Source organism: Oryctolagus cuniculus, chromosome 11, assembly GCF_051225735.1.
Source record: "Oryctolagus cuniculus isolate XC-2025 breed Fujian yellow rabbit chromosome 11, ASM5122573v1, whole genome shotgun sequence".
Taxonomy (NCBI): domain Eukaryota; kingdom Metazoa; phylum Chordata; class Mammalia; order Lagomorpha; family Leporidae; genus Oryctolagus; species Oryctolagus cuniculus.
Genome location: NC_142877.1, coordinates 65,109,682 through 65,125,364, shown reverse-complemented (window position 1 = coordinate 65,125,364; position 15,683 = coordinate 65,109,682). Strand labels below are relative to the sequence as shown.

At 48.4% G+C, this 15,683-nt stretch overlaps 1 protein-coding gene across 4 annotated transcripts in view; it reads left to right on the top strand.

The window, feature by feature from the left end:
* The window catches only part of PPM1H (protein phosphatase, Mg2+/Mn2+ dependent 1H), a 300,918-nt gene that overhangs the window by 136,538 nt on the left and 148,697 nt on the right, over nucleotides 1–15,683 (top strand). For all 4 annotated transcript variants that reach the window (XM_002711306.6, XM_051846392.3, XM_089307436.1 and 1 more), the window contains exons 3-4: nucleotides 1,371–1,715; nucleotides 12,420–12,532. In XM_002711306.6, coding sequence (XP_002711352.2) covers nucleotides 1,371–1,715; nucleotides 12,420–12,532 — 458 coding nt within the window. The remainder of the gene's footprint in view (nucleotides 1–1,370; nucleotides 1,716–12,419; nucleotides 12,533–15,683) is intronic.

Here is a 15,683-nt window from a genome sequence, read left to right as displayed (position 1 = left end):
AGTTGAAGAGAAGTCGTGAGAACATGTGTTTGTACATTTTGCCCAATTTTAGAGCGAAAACATTTAGGAGTTCACCATGAAGTCTGACGTTAGCTGGAGACTTTACAGGGATGCCCTTTATCTGACTGGGAAAAGTTCCTCTTAATCGCAGTTCACTGACTTTAATCATGAAAGGTACTGATGTCAAGCATCTTTCCACATACGTGGCACTTTGTATGTCATCTTTGTCTTTGGAGTAATGTCTTATTTAGTAAGTTGGTTTTTTTTTTTTTTTTTTTTTTTTTTTTTTTTTTTTTGCAATGGGGTTGTTAGGAGTTGCTTAGGTATTTGGAAAATTAACCCCTTATCAGGCACATGGTTTGCAGATATTTTTTCCCATTCCACACGTTGCCTTCTCATTTTGTTGACTGTGACCTCTGTGAGGCAGCAGGTACTTAGTTTAATGTGGTCCCATTTGTTCTTCCTTTTGTTGCCTGTGCTTTGTGATGTTGTACCACCCCCCAACACACAAATTACCAAGACCAGCATCAAGGAGTTTTTTCCCCCGTGTTTTCTTCCAGGAGTTTCAGTGTCAGGTCTTACAATTACGTCTTTAATGCATTTCAAGTTCATCTTTGTATGTGATGTAAGGTAAGGAGGGTCCAGTGTCCTTCTCCTACATGGGAGTTTCCAGTGCATATTCGTGGTCAATGGTTGGTTGACCACGTGTGTGTATTTCCAGGCTTTCTCTTCTATCAGAGGAGTCATAACTGATCTGGTTTTCTTCCACCGCTGAGATGTAACAGGTGCGACTCAGACTCGGCTTTTTAAAGTTGCAGCAGTCTGGTAGTGCACTGGCAGGATCTCAGTCCATGGGAGATGAGGGGCCAGCAGGTGCTGAAAGAAAGCTGGAGAACTGACGGGGAGGAGGTGTCAACTGGCTGTGTCCTGGGAGGCCCGGGCCAGGCTGGGTGCCCAGGAGAAGACACAGTTTGAGGAGTTCAGGATGCAGCCCCAGGAAGATGGGAGAGTTATCTGAGAGTGGTAGGAAGAACCCTCCCAAAAGGGCCTTTCTCCAAAGACTTAAGGCCAAGCCTGCTGAGGCTGAAACAGAAAGAGCTGAGGGGTTCAGTGGCAGAGCTGAAACCAGCACCCAAGCTCAAGTCTCCAGGTAGCCCCTGAGTGTGTGCTGCATGGGCTCCTTGTCTAGGGGGCGACAGAGAGGCCATCTCATTGCTTGGGCGGTAGCAGAAGTGACTAACCCGGAGACCCTTCCCTGAATACTTTTGCCGCATTGGACCGCTCTATTTACAGACCGCAGACAGACAACCACAAGGAGCCCCTTGCGGCGTCCTGGCGGCTCACTGCTTTCTGTCATCCTCTCCCACCAGGAATCCGACGGTGTTTCCTGCCACTACTGGTCGCTGTTCGACGGTCACGCGGGATCCGGGGCCGCGGTGGTGGCGTCGCGCCTGCTGCAGCACCACGTGGCGGAGCAGCTGCAGGACCTCGTGGAGATCCTCAAGAATTCCGCTGTCCTGCCCCCGACGTGCCTGGGAGAGGAGCCCGAGACGACGCCAGCCCCCAGCCGGACTCTGACCCGCGCCGCCTCCCTGCGCGGAGGTGTGGGCGCCCCAGGCTCCCCCAGCGCCCCGCCCACACGCTTCTTCACGGAAAAGAAGATCCCACATGAGTGCCTGGTCATCGGGGCTCTGGAAAGTGCGTTCAGGGAGATGGTACGTAGCGCCCCACGACCTTCTCTTCTTGGGAGGTTTGGGAACCCTGCGTTCTCCTTGCATGGCTCCCTGGCAGCTGGATAGCAGCACTCTTGGCAGGGGATGTTGGCAAAGATTAAAAAGGAGAGTGCATGAGGTCGTAGATTAAATGCCTACTTGATCACACCTGTTGCGTCAGCCTCAGGGTGAGGCCAGCAGGTGCAGCTCCACCTGATTGAAATAGGAGGGTGGTTGCTCTCTGCTGGACACATGTGTCTCAAGTCCAGGTGTTTAGCAAAATAGCATTTAGTCAAGTGCTCACAAGCATCCTTCCTCCACAGAAGTGACCTGAGAACAGTGCTTTGACCAGGATGGGCCCTGTGGGTCACTCTGCTGGAGCAGCACAGGACCCACAGCCCATATCCAAGAATGCTTGGATGGTAGGGAATGGGGATTTGTCTGTTCCTGCTGGAATGAATCTGGTCAGGGTGTCCCAGGCAGCCTGGCTCCTGAGAATGCTTGGGAAGGGTGTGCAGCTGTTTTGAAGTGGTCCCTTGCTGTCCCTCTGCCAGCAATAGAGGATGAGGTAGGCGTGCTCCTTGTAGCTCTGGCCACCCCCTCTCCTCTCTCTGGGTTCACGTTCAAACTGAGGCGGTTGTTTTTGACCTCAAGATCTTTCCTGAGCAGCAAGTTACATAGAGCAAGGCACTTAATGATTTTTATTAGGATTTGTGAGTAAGGCAAATGCAGATTAAAAACACTAGGAAACAGGGACAAGGTTATTTAGGAAAAAGAAACCGAAGCAGGAAGATTGACTCCTATTCAGGCTTGCTGTTCAACTCACTCTCTGGCTCTTGTAGAAGCTCTGATGTGTTTCTGCCAATTGGTAGATGGCACAGTGCTGAGGCACCATTTGGGGCACCACATCCCATCCTGGAAGTGTGTGCATTAGGGACCCAGCATCATTTCCAATCCAGCTTCCTACTAGTGCACACCCTGGGAGGCTGTAGGTGATGGCTCAAATACTTATTCCCCTGGCACCTTTATGGGAGACCTTGATGGAGTTCTGGGCCCCTGGATTCAGCCTGACCCTGCCCCAGCTGTTGTGGGCATTTGGAGAGTGAACCAGCAGATAGAAAAAAACTCTTTTTGGCTCTCTGCCTTTCAGATAAAAATGAAAAATAGTAAGTGTCTGTACATGCCAGTATCCAGAATGCTAAATACTTGAGGCAAAATTTTGACAATAGCCTCCCTGAAGAAAACGTTGACTCAGGAGGAGTGGAAAGCAAAGGAACTGGATTTTTGTTTCTTTAGTGATTGCTAGTGTCTCTTGACTTGGAACTGCTGTATTCCCAGTTTCATCCACTAGAGGCCAATATCACATTGACTCAGGCCTCCACAAGGGTCTCAGGCTATTCCCGCCCATTGTGGCTAAGGGTTGCTAGCAACAAACATACTTGTAATGAGAGGTTCATTCACAAATTTGTCCCAGCATTTAATTAGCTAGTTCATCACCTGAAATTTTTCTTGAAAATTTAGTTGCCAGGAAAAAAAAATTGCTTGCTTTACTTTTGTGGGGAGCAAACCGGACTAGACTGAGTTACTGGAATTAAGACTTATTCTATGCATCTGCTCTCCCACAATATGGCGCTGGGAGAGAAGTAAACAGCTTCCACACAGCTGCCTCCAGTTCAGCTAATAAACTGTAGGACCTACTCCTGATTGGAGGAGAGCAGCATACTCGGCGTGTGGGCAGCCGAGTTAGGATTGGCAGAGGAGGACTATAAAGGAGGAGAGAGACGGCATGCACCAGGAACATCTAAGGGGAACATGTAGCTGAAGGAACATCTGTGCAGCCCCCGAGAAGAGCCGGCCGGCGGTGTGCCGCTCCCCTGCGGAAGTGGGGAATGTGGCCAGGGGGAACTGCCCTTCCACGGAGGTGGAAGGGATAGTAGCCAACCCGGGAAGAACCAGCAGCAAACCCGGGGAGGGCCGAGCAGACGAAAGAACAGCGCAGGGTTCAGTGTCGCTCCTCCACGAAAATGGGGAGTGACATAATGGTGCCGTGACTCGGATAGGAAACCTAGCTTGGATAGGAAACCTAGGTCGGATAGGAAACCTAGCTTGGATAGGAAACCTAGGACGGATAAAAAACTTAGGAGGGAAGAAACGGGAAGAACTAGGGAAAATATCGGAGAGAGAAACTAGCAAACAGCCTAGGGAAAATATCGGAGAGAGAGACTAGCAAACAGCCTAGGGAAAAGCCGGACGAAAAGGGTGCCGGAAGAAGCTATTGAAAGCCTAGGCATAGACTCAGATACGGACTACGGGGGGAAGCTGGGAGAAATCTCTAAGGTCGAAAGCGAAAGTGAAAGCTAGAACAAACAGACTCGGACGCGGACTGTGGGGAGAGGCCAGGAGAAATGAGGGAGGAATATCGTTGAAGGAAAGTTTGGGGAAACATACCGGGTAGAGAAAAATGTTAGGGAAATTGAAGCCGCGGGGGGCAGGCCAAGGCGGACACGAAAGCCACTTTGGGATTCTCAAGTTAGCCCGGGAATAGGGGGCGAAAAGTTGAAACTAGAAGCTGAAACGTAAGCCAGATTGGGATCCGTCTGATTAGCCCGGGGAGCAAAGGACGGGAAGCCAGATCGTGGGGCGGAGACGTATGCTGGGTTGAATTCGCCAGGCTAGCCCGGGGAACTTAGATTGAATGCTAGTGGCGGACACGTAAGCTACGCTGTGTTACTCGCGGAAGCCGCCGTGCGCAGAGAGAGCGTGCGGGGCACAAGTAGATAGGGAACGGGGCTGGCGCGAGGCCGTGGTTCAGACGCGAAGGGCGTGGAGACCGCGGAGCGCGGGAAGCCAAGCCGCGCAAAGCCGAGCCGCGCAGATGAGAGAGGCTGAAGCGGCTCAGAGCCGGCGAGGCGCCGAGAAGCAGCCTCGGGGCGGGGCGAGGCGCCGGAAAGCCGCAGGGATAAGAGAAATAGAAGTTTAGAAGCAAAGTGAGAGAAATAGGAATGCTGGAAGATAGAAGTAAAATGGGAGAAATAGGAATGCCCGGAGATAGAGAAATAGAGAAATAGAAAGGCCTCCCTACAACACTGCAATGTGAGAGCTTGGATTCGGTCTGCCTGATTAAGTGAGGCGATGAGCACAATGAGCACCTGCGGCGGCTAGCAGCTTATGCGCCGCAGGTCACCGAAGACAGGCACGAATTAACATCAGTAAGGCCTCCCCACAAAAAGACAATGAGAAGGCTTGGATTCGGTTTGCCTGATAGGGCTTGTAAGCCCCTGCAGGCTCGACCAGAGCATGCGCTGCAGGGCACCGAACACAGGCACGCATCAGCGCCTAAAAACCTCCTCACAACATGGCGAAGAGAGGACCCGGATTCGGTTTGCCTGATTGATAGGACTTGTAAGAGCCTGTGGCAACTCTAGCAAGTAGAGCAGAGTGTGTGCCGCGGGACACCGAAGACAGGCACGTATCAACGCCAAAAAATAAAAAGAAAGGGGGATCTGTGGGGAGCAAACCGGACTAGACTGAGTTACTGGAATTAAGACTTATTCTATGCATCTGCTCTCCCACAATATGGCGCTGGGAGAGAAGTAAACAGCTTCCACACAGCTGCCTCCAGTTCAGCTAATAAACTGTAGGACCTACTCCTGATTGGAGGAGAGCAGCATACTCGGCGTGTGGGCAGCCGAGTTAGGATTGGCAGAGGAGGACTATAAAGGAGGAGAGAGACGGCATGCACCAGGAACATCTAAGGGGAACATGTAGCTGAAGGAACACCTGTGCAGCCCCCGAGAAGAGCCGGCCGGCGGTGTGCCGCTCCCCTGCGGAAGTGGGGAATGTGGCCAGGGGGAACTGCCCTTCCACGGAGGTGGAAGGGATAGTAGCCAACCCGGGAAGAACCAGCAGCAAACCCGGGGAGGGCCGAGCATACGAAAGAACAGCGCAGGGTTCAGTGTTGCTCCTCCACGAAGAGGGGGAGCGACAACTTTCACATGTAGTTCATTCAACCAGTAGATATTGAGAACCAACTATATTCCAGGGAAAAGGACATGGATCAGTGTAGGCATAGGTGGATATTGAACAAGTGCAACAGAAATGGGAAGAGTCTTGAGAAGGGAACTTCAAGGTGAAGTGAGAGTCTGGTGGAGAGGTGAGGGCTTGCGTACCCAAGGAAGTGACATCCGGGGTGGGTAGGAGATACAGCCAGGGAGCTGGGAGAGTGTTCTGGTCTGAGGAGAAAGTGGGTGAAGAACCACATCAGAGAACACAGCTGGGCCAAAGGCAGCAAACTGACATCTGCCACAGTGGGAAGATAGAATTCCAGGGCAGGCCCATTGCAAGGTGTGTGGAGGTGCTCTGGAGCCCACCTGGAAGAACCTGGTGTAGCTTATTACAAGGTGAACATCCCTTACCTGACAGGCTCGGAACCAGAAGCGGATTTTGGGTTTTGGAATATTTTACATTTATATAACAAAACATCTTGGAGAGGCAACCCAAATCTAAGTACAAAATTCACTTACATTTCATTTATACCTGACATAGATACATAGCCCAAAGGAAATTTTATATAATGTTTATTAATTTTGTGTATGAAGCAGTTTCTTGGTGTAGAATTGTCCACATAGAAAGTCATGTTGGCGCTCAGAAACTTTATCAGATTGGAACATTCCAGATTTCAGATTTTCGGGTCTGGGATGTTCTACCTGTGTGAACAAGAAGCTTTGAGCTACATCTCCTTTCCGCCTCCCCCCCCACCTTCCAGCTTCCTCTTCACATCTCTGTCCCCCGGTTGTGTCTCTAATGCCCAACACACACCATATGGTTCTCCACACCGTGTGGTTGGCCTCTTCTGTGAGAACACCCAGCAGTTCGTTGCTTCTCATGGTGTTTGGTAGTGGCCACTCTGATGCCTTGCCAGGGACGGAGCCAGTTGACCACTGTTGTCCCAGGGTAGTTATGAATACTGTTTCCTTTCACTCTCAGTGGCATGCCTGTTTGGATAAGTCTTATGTTCACCTTGATCACAAAGAGATGCTCTTGGCTTTCCTTTCTTTCATCAAGGACTTCAGGGGAAGAAAAGAAAACTTTTCCAGTTCATAGAGATCCTGCCGTATTTAACCCTTGACATGCTTGCTGCAGCACAGAGCTTACACCATCTACTCTCAGATTCATAGCCTGCAAGATCATCATCAACAGATAGAAAAGACTTTTTCTTTCCTCTTCCCAATATTAGGGTTTTTTAAAAAAAAAAAAAACATTTATTTTATTTGTTTATTTGAAAGGCAGAGAAAGATAAATGGATGATAGATCTGGGCCAGGTTGAAGCCAGGAGCCAAGAACTCCATCGGGGTCTCCCACATGGGTATGAAACCCCAGCTGTCATCCACTGCTTTCCCAGGCACATTAGCAGGGAGCCGGATCAGAAGTGGAGCAGCTGGGACTTGAACCAGTGCTCCAATATAGGATACCAGGGTCACAAGCAGCAGCTCAACCTGCAGCGCCACAGTGCCAGCCCCTCAGTACTGAGTTTTGGAGTCATTATTCAGAATAACATTTTGTGATTTTGGGTTTGTTTGTTTATTTTTAGTACCTAACACTTAGCTGATTTCCTTATCCTGTGGACCTATCTGGCAGAACCCCCCTCAGGCCCTTTCAGAGAGGGGCAGCCTGGGGATTGTTTTCCCCCACACAGTTGTAGGCAGCCACTTGCTGGCTTTCCTGTTTCAAGGTTTTTTTTGTTTTTTTCTTCTTCTTCTTCAGTATTGCAGTGTTTGTGCCACTCTGAGCTTCTACAATAGGAAAATTTTTACATTAGATAAGATTGCCACATACGCATTTCAGCTCACTGGCTCTCTTCTCTGCTTTCTCTTCCACTTTTTATCTTTAAAAGGGCCCCAAGCCCAGCACCGAAGCTGCCTCTGACGATGTCCTGCAGCTCCCCATCCTGAGACCAAGAATGCCTCTTGCAGTCCCCCGAAGGGCAGGGCTGCTCCCACACCAGGGGCCAGTGCTGTAATTCTAGTCATTCAGTAGTGTGTGTGTGTGTGTGTGTGTGTGTGAGAGAGAGAGTCCATCTGTGTCCCTTCCTCTCTGTCTCTCTCATGTTTTTCTCAATCACCAGAGTTTACTGAGCTTAGATCTTGCAATAGCATCCTTCCAGACCCCACAGAATATTGACGTCAGGGATAAAACGTACATCGGAGGACACTGGCATTTAGACATGATGTGAATATGGAGAAATGCAAGGCCTTGTTTATTTTGATGTCTTAACAATGAAGGAGGTTGTAGAATGTTGAAATCTATCTGAAAGGGAGAACCAATTAAAAATTATCAGAAACACCAAACCAGATTGAATAGTACTTATTTGGGGGAGGGGGTGGTACCATTTGAAGAATATAGACTAACAGAGGAGGGGGAGATAATATTTTGAACAACGGGAGTTGATCAAATACTAGGAGCTTGGAGAGCACCACTCCGTCTTTGATCCTCAGGTTGCCTGGCACAGCACGCGGCTTGTGGGCAAGGCGACCTCTGACCGCTGGTCTTTAATGCTTGCTGTGTGTGCTGTCAGCGGCAGGTTTGCCCCCACAGCTCCCTGTTACATGTCCTCTTGGATCTTCTCTCATAGTGAGAAGGCTGTGCAGCCATTCCCTGCTGTGTCCACTGCGGCAAACAAATGGTGGCTTCCTAAAGGGTCTGAATCTCAGGAACTTCTTGACTGGCTTGAGCTCTGCTTCCCAAAAATGCCCTGTAACAAGTCCTGGATTTGCAGCTGTGTTCTGCCGCCTACTACGTTTAGGTTGTTGCTTGGCCAAGGATGATAGATGTGAATGAGAAACGTCTTCAAATCTCCTGCCTTCTCCATCACTCACCCCTCTCCAGGAAAATGAACAGTCAGCATTTCAGACTGCATTCTGTTGCCAACATAGTTGAAGAAGGTCTTTGTGCTCCTGGGAGTAACAACCAATTCAGCGCTACTTAGCATTTTAACCTGTGACCTATAGAATTTGAATCCTGGATGCAGCCAGGAAGACCACAAACTTGTGTCCTAGTTCCTTTAGAGTGTGCCTGTAGATTCCCTGCTGCAATGAAGAATGCTCTCGGAGTTTAATTATTAGGAAGGAGGAAAGCTGATGATGTTTTAAATTATTTATGTGGGAGACAGACAGATACGGAAATACATCACGTGTGTAACCACGAAAGTTTTCCTGTTACTGAGTGAATGATTCAGTACACCAGGCAACTTGGCTTTGTTGGTAAAAATCACGTAAATGTGGACAACATGGTGATGCAAAGGAGGCAAATGAATGGAAGGCATACTCAATTCATAAATCCTGGTGTTTCAAAAATTAGCGTGTTTGTGATAAATTGGGGAACTGGATGTCTGTATTTTAGTTAGGGTTGTGTTTTTGTCCGTTTTTTGTTGGAACAGGGAGGTCCTCCAGGAAGCAATGAGCATGTTACTCCACCAGACAGCCAGCAGGTGGCAACATGAGGCAGAACCGTGCATTTTTTTTTCTGCCTTGCCTGGCTGGCAGATGGCCTGCTTCTCAGAATAAACCAGGATCAGATCCGGAATACCAGCACCATGCAGAATCTTATTATTTGTGACTGACACTATTAGCGCTGTGCTCAGAACCACGTTTCAGCCTAGCTAGGGGGAGTTGCTCCGTCCTATTGAAACTGCCCAGCGCTCTCCCGCTTCTGCTGTCTGATGCTGCCTTCCTTCTGCAACCTGAAATCGCTAGGAAACAAAGCATCACCCCAGAGTTGCGTCATACGGGACTTTCAACCCAAATTACAGCCATCCCGGCCAATGATGCTTTTTTCCTAGCAATTTTTTCCTGCTGAATTAGTCTCATTTCATACATCTTTTCCTTCTCTGTTCCCACTCCTTGCAACAAAAACTGTGCACGATAAAATCCCAAATCTTAAAAATTGGATCTATTCCATGATTGAGAGCTAAGCCTAGCTTCAATGTAATGGTTAAGCAAACATGACACAGGATAACTCAGTCCTAATAATTGAAAATTGCCTGGCAATGTCTTCAGGATTCTTGATTGAGCAGATAAATCAATTATCTTATTAATTGAATCTTTGAAGTCATTTTAAGTGATCCTTGTGGGCCGTACTTGAAAGGGATGCATGTGCATACGCATGTGCTTTGCCAGTAAGTTAGTCTAGATTCATGTCCTGGGGTCCATCGACAACTGAAATGAGAAAAATACGCCAAGTCAGCCTTTGTTTAGCACAAAGCCATAGGCAGTTTCCCCCCATGATTTCACTGCTGTGTAAAAAACCCAAAACTTTTTGTTTTTTTTTAAGTAATAGTTTTACGTTTTTAACCTAGAGTGTAAAAAGCTATGCAAATTTGAAAGATGGAGAGCTTGAAAAAAAAAAGGCATAGTTAATTTAATGGTAAATATATCTCTATTGACTTCGTTTATCATGTTTGATCTGATAGTAAAAGAACCACCCAGATGGTCCTTTCATGTTCCCTTCAGTATGAAGATTTTGTGAAACATCTTTGAGAGAGGAGTAGGTGGTGTGTGTAGGAAAAAATAAATGTGCTATTTTGGCTTCTAGGGACGAGGGGAGGGGCCCAATTATTTTTAGAATATGTTCTTGTTGCACACAGTTTAAGAAGAAATAGAAGAGTGTGTTTTAATGTCAGTGAATCCTTCAGGGGGATGAAGTCTACAGAAACACATCTTTCAAATTCTTGTCACCGTAATCCCGGAGTGTACCCTTGTAATTAAAGTGTGTGCACGTGTGTCACCCCACACAGATGTGGAGGAGGGGCTTGTGAAAGCCAGCACATATGAGCAAAGTTGCTTGGATTAAAAATAGGCTTTCATCCACTCTTGATGAGAAAGGGCTGCCAAGTTTAGTATTTCTTAGTCTGAGGGGGAGCTATGGAGAAAATGCAGTTGAAATGCTTAAAAGAAGAAGAAACAGTGAAGTCAGGGGGAAAAAATAATTGAATCCACTGTTAATGGAATAGCAAGGGATTAACCGGGTAAGCTAACTGGAATGTTTTTCCCCAAAGACTAAAAACAGATACGAACTCAGAGCAGAACATCTTAGTGGGAACACTCTGTCTTGATTTTTCCTCCTTAAGGATTAAATAATTTTAATCAAATTTTCTTGTGACACAAACTGTGTAAACAGTGCACCTGCCTACAATGCAGAATGAGCTCTGAGGAATACCTTGCCATAGGAAACTCTTCCTCCTTTTAGATTACACTAAAGAGTTGGTTAAGTCTGTCAGACCTCATTCACATTCCATTCCTTACCTAGCATGGAAGCAGTCGGGTGCTCAAGAATTTTTAATAAAAATTGTCGCTCATTCAGACTTGAGTCACTGAGATGATGTAATTAACAACTCACAACAGTACATTAAGAGGGCTAATTCTACAGGGTTTAAGTGATGTTAGAAATCCAAGATGCCGCTGGAGGTTACATCCTGATAAACCCATTCTAAATGGAAAATGGATCTCCTGCACCTGACCTACAGAACATGGCTTAGCAGCACTGTGCATGGGAGAACATGAGTGTTCGGTGATTGCAGGGTTTACTGAGAGCTGTGGTGACCGCCACAACCCAGTATCATGAGAGTATGTTGTACCATATATCACTAGCCCGGGAAAAGAATAAAATTCAAAGTATAGACTTGCTTTGGCACCACCATAAAGTTGAACACTATTAAATCCAGCCCATCCTAGGGGGAGATCATCTGTATCCTCTCGCAGTTGTCCTCAGGCTTGACTCTTCTGCAGCTTAAGAAAATATATTTACTTATTTAAGACAGTCAGAGAAAGTTCCCATCACCTGCTGGGTTACTCCCCAAATGCTAACACTGGAAGCCAGGAACTCAATGCAGGTCTCCCATGTGGGTGGCAGGGACCCAAGTACTTGATAGAAATGTTGGTCTGTTTTTCAGTCTCTTGGAGAGGCCTCAGAAGTTGGCAGGTGTTCCCAGAGGGTCCGGAAGGGGAGCCAGGTGGGAGTGCAGCTCTGGTCAGGGCATGTGGGCAGGCTGCCCCACCTCTCTGCGTCTGAGCAGCAAGGTTACTGGAGAGGGTGTGAGACTCAGGAGCACGTGGGCTGGTGTCGCGCGTGCCACAGACACGATGCCTGCTGTAATGAATGTGCCACTGTTGTGAATTAGTGGCTGTGAGGAGAGAAGGCAGGTTGGAGTTAGGAAGCAGGCTCTTTGATCTGAAGTGGAGGGGTTGACGCCTGCCTGTTTGACGTTGAAGACACCTCCTATCTAGCTGTAAAATAAACTATTCAAACTTGGGAGGTAAGACATTGAACAGGTCCACATATCTGGCATTTCCAGCTCGCTCGCTCGCTCACTCTCCCACTCGCTCGCTCTCTCTCCCACGTGGAAGCTCCTGAAGTTCCTCCGAAAATCTAACTGTTCCAGAACCTACCATAGCTATTGGATGTGGTGTTGTTCTGCTCGTTTTTATCTGATTGCTGTGTCTCTGGCCTGCAGATGGGCTGGTGTGTGGCAGTTTTCCACCAGGGTCCTCTGCATAACTGCTCGAAAGGTGGTAGAAAAGCCAACACAAGGGACAAATGTAAGAACTTCTTGTCCCTGGTAGTAGCACATCCGAACTCAGGACTGGGATGGGGAGGAAAGCCTTTGACCCCAGTTCGTGCGCAGCCCAGCACTAACTTTGCTTTCTTCTTCAGGACCTACAAATAGAACGGGAGAGAAGCTGCTACAACATCTCTGGTGGCTGCACAGCCCTCATTGTGGTTTGCCTCCTGGGAAAACTGTATGTGGCAAATGCAGGGGACAGCAGGTAAGCGAAGTAACTATCTAATCCTTCCAAATTTCTCATGCCTTGTGATACTGTTTGTCTTGAAAAATTAAATGACTGGAAATGAAATAACTGGGCTTGGGACTGGGTAGTGAGACTCATAAGCCTTCCACTTCCTAATCATGTGTGTTAAAGAGCAATCAGGTTGGTATGAAAGGAAAGGGCGATCCTTGGATTGCCTGTAGTAGCAGTCCTGCTCAGCTGTGCCTGTGGTTCATCACAGCAGGCACCCTTCAGATGTGTTTTGGCTTCAGAAACTGTTTTCCCATGGAAACTTATCAGACAGTGCTGAGAGGAGAGGAAAGGGATTGGAGTGAAGTGGATGGTAGGGGGAGGGGGAACGTGGGAGCCCCTCCCCTGTGGGTTCCACTTCCACGCCGTGGCTTTGCACTGTCTCCTGCCAGCAGCCTGGAGACTTTGCCTGCTGTACACACACCCTTGTGGAGGCTGCAATTGCATCTCTTCCTGATTCAGCTGAAGGGAATTTTGGCCAAGAGAGCATGGTTAACTCTCAATTTATCCAACATTATCAGCGAATAAGATAAGCGTGTTTCGCATTTCTTTTAAATAACTGGTGCTTTTTCGCGTTCAGTGTGAGGAATGTTTAATCACAGATGTTATGAAAAATATTCTAATTTTTCTAATATGTCTAATATTCTAATATTACATCTTGGCCTCTTTTATAATAAAATATGCAGCTATATAGCTGGTCCTTTTAAAAAAGATTATTTTAAATGCAGAACAACAGAGAGGAGCAAGGAGGGAGAAATCTATCCACTGGTTCACTCCCCAGTTGGCCACAACAGCCAGAGCTGGACCAGGCTGAAGCCAGGAGCCAGGATCTGCATCCATGTGGCAGGGACCCAAGAACTTGGGCCATCTTCCACTGCTTTCCCAGGCACATTAGCAGGGAACTGTAGCAGAAGCTGAGCAGCTAGGTCTCAAACCAGCACTCTGATATGGATATGGGCACCGAAAGTAGCAGCTTAACCTGCTGCAGCCAAACTCCTGTCACTCACTGGGAGCTTTTCTTAAAGACCGACTCCTTATTCCGTAAATAACAGGTCCTGGGCTCTACGCACCAACAGGTCCTCCACATTCTCGGAGGATGAATGATTTTCCTGTGAAGGTTATGTTCCAAGGATTCTCTCGTTCTTCCTGGTCCCATACCCCTTGTCAGCATCCCCACTCACTCTGGCCCTCCTGGAGGACCAGGTCCTGCAAGGCAGTCCCAACCTCTCCTGACTGCACCTGCGCTTACAGAGCAGGAGACCCGAGCCTAGGGAGCTCTCCCTTCCTCCCTGGAAGGCAGTCTTTCCCCACCTTTCCTGCTGAATATCCCAGGGAACGAAGGCAGGCCAGCTGCTAGGACAGCAATCTGGGAAAGGGGGTTGCAGATTGGTGTTTTTTAATGGCCAGTTTATTTTAAAAGTATGAGATAGGACTTCAGAATGTTTGTGGAAAATGGAATTAAAAGAGTTTGGGTATAAAAAATTTTTGAAATGCATGCATTTTTTTATAATAACTATTTTCCATGAACTTTTTGAAGGAGCCTCATGTATGGATGTCCTGTTTTACTCTATAAGAGCTCTGGACTTTAAAAAATGTCTCTGTGTGTGTGTGTGTGTGTGTATTTGAGATGCAGATAGAGTTCCCATCCACTGTCTCACTCTCCAAATGCCCACAACAGCCAGGGCTGGGAACACAGAGTCTGAGTCTCCCACGTGGGTGGCAGGGACCCAGGTACTTGAGCTGTCTCCTCTGCCTTCCCAGGGTGTGCATTAGCAGGAAGCTGAAATAGAGAGCAAAGCCAGGCCTTGGCCCAGGCGCCCCAGATAGCTCTAGTTTTGATGTTAAATTTTGCCGGGTAACTGGAAGTATGTGCAGATGCTCTGTTTATCCCGCAGCTTCTGTTCCCCAGTGTCAAGGCAGCAGCGTTCTGAGGGAAGACAGGCTCCACCTCGGGTGGGGCAGCTGGGAGTGAAGGAGTGGAGGGATCCAGCCAGGAATGCTGAGGTTCCTGGGGAAGGCGTAGGCCTCCCCGGGGCATGCAGGGATCAGGGCAGGAGATGCTACAGCTGGGCAGCAGCTAAGGGAGTGAAAGGAGGAGATTCCTGGGCTTGACTCTTTGTCCCCCCCCATCACCTGCCTGGGCTTCCTGGAAGCCAGCCGGGCAGAGAGGCCCATCTGTACCCCCAGAAAAGCAGCCAGCCCATCCGCTGCTCCTTTCCTCCCTGCCTGCCCCTGGGGTTGAGCAGTTTTAAGACAGGAATCCTCAGTCCTTGGGGCTTTTGGAAACACACACTGAGGGGCCCACTTCTGATCTTGAACTTCACAGGAGATGGGCCCCTGAGGAGGTGATTGCTTTCTAAAGTAAGACCAAGTTGGTGGTTCAGCTCCGGTGCCCACACTCACCTTTTGCCTTTGTGTCTGGTGCTGTGGTCTTTAAGGTGAGTTTGCATTCCTAGCCCATTGAATGACTGAGTGCCTGCCCCCTCGGAGATGGGCTCACTCACCACTCCCAAGGGAAGTACCTGTCACCAGCTGTCCTCAGCCTCAGAAGTCAGCTCAACTGCTGTGCCCAGAATATCTTTGCGTTAGGTTGCCCTTCTAGCTTAACCTCTCCCCAAATGCCTTTTCCTCACTTTTAAAAAATTATTTTGTAATTTATTTAATTTAACAGAGTATTTGTGAGTGAATGCTCCCTCCTCGCATCTGGTGGTTTACTCACCAAATGCCCACAACAGCCTGGGCCGGGCAGACCAAAGCCAGGACCTGGGAACTCAGTCTGGGTCTCCCAGCTGAGCCATCACCTGCTGCCTCCCATTGGTTGCATTGGCAGGAAGCTGGTATGGGGAGTCAGAGGCAGGTCTTGAACCCAGGTACTCTGACATGGGGCACAGACATCCTGATCTGTCTCTAAACAGCTACGCCAAACATCTACTCCTTTTCTCATTTTTAAACAGTTTCCTTCAAAGCTCTGAGCTCCTTACTGGCCAGGGCTTCTCATCGTGCTTCCCAGCACGTCTGCTCCCTGACCAAGGACCTGCCTGTCCCAGGCGTTCGTCTTCTGGGCTCTTGCCCATTTTTCTCTCTGTGGCTGCCAATTTCCAGAGCAAACCTCACTGCCCTG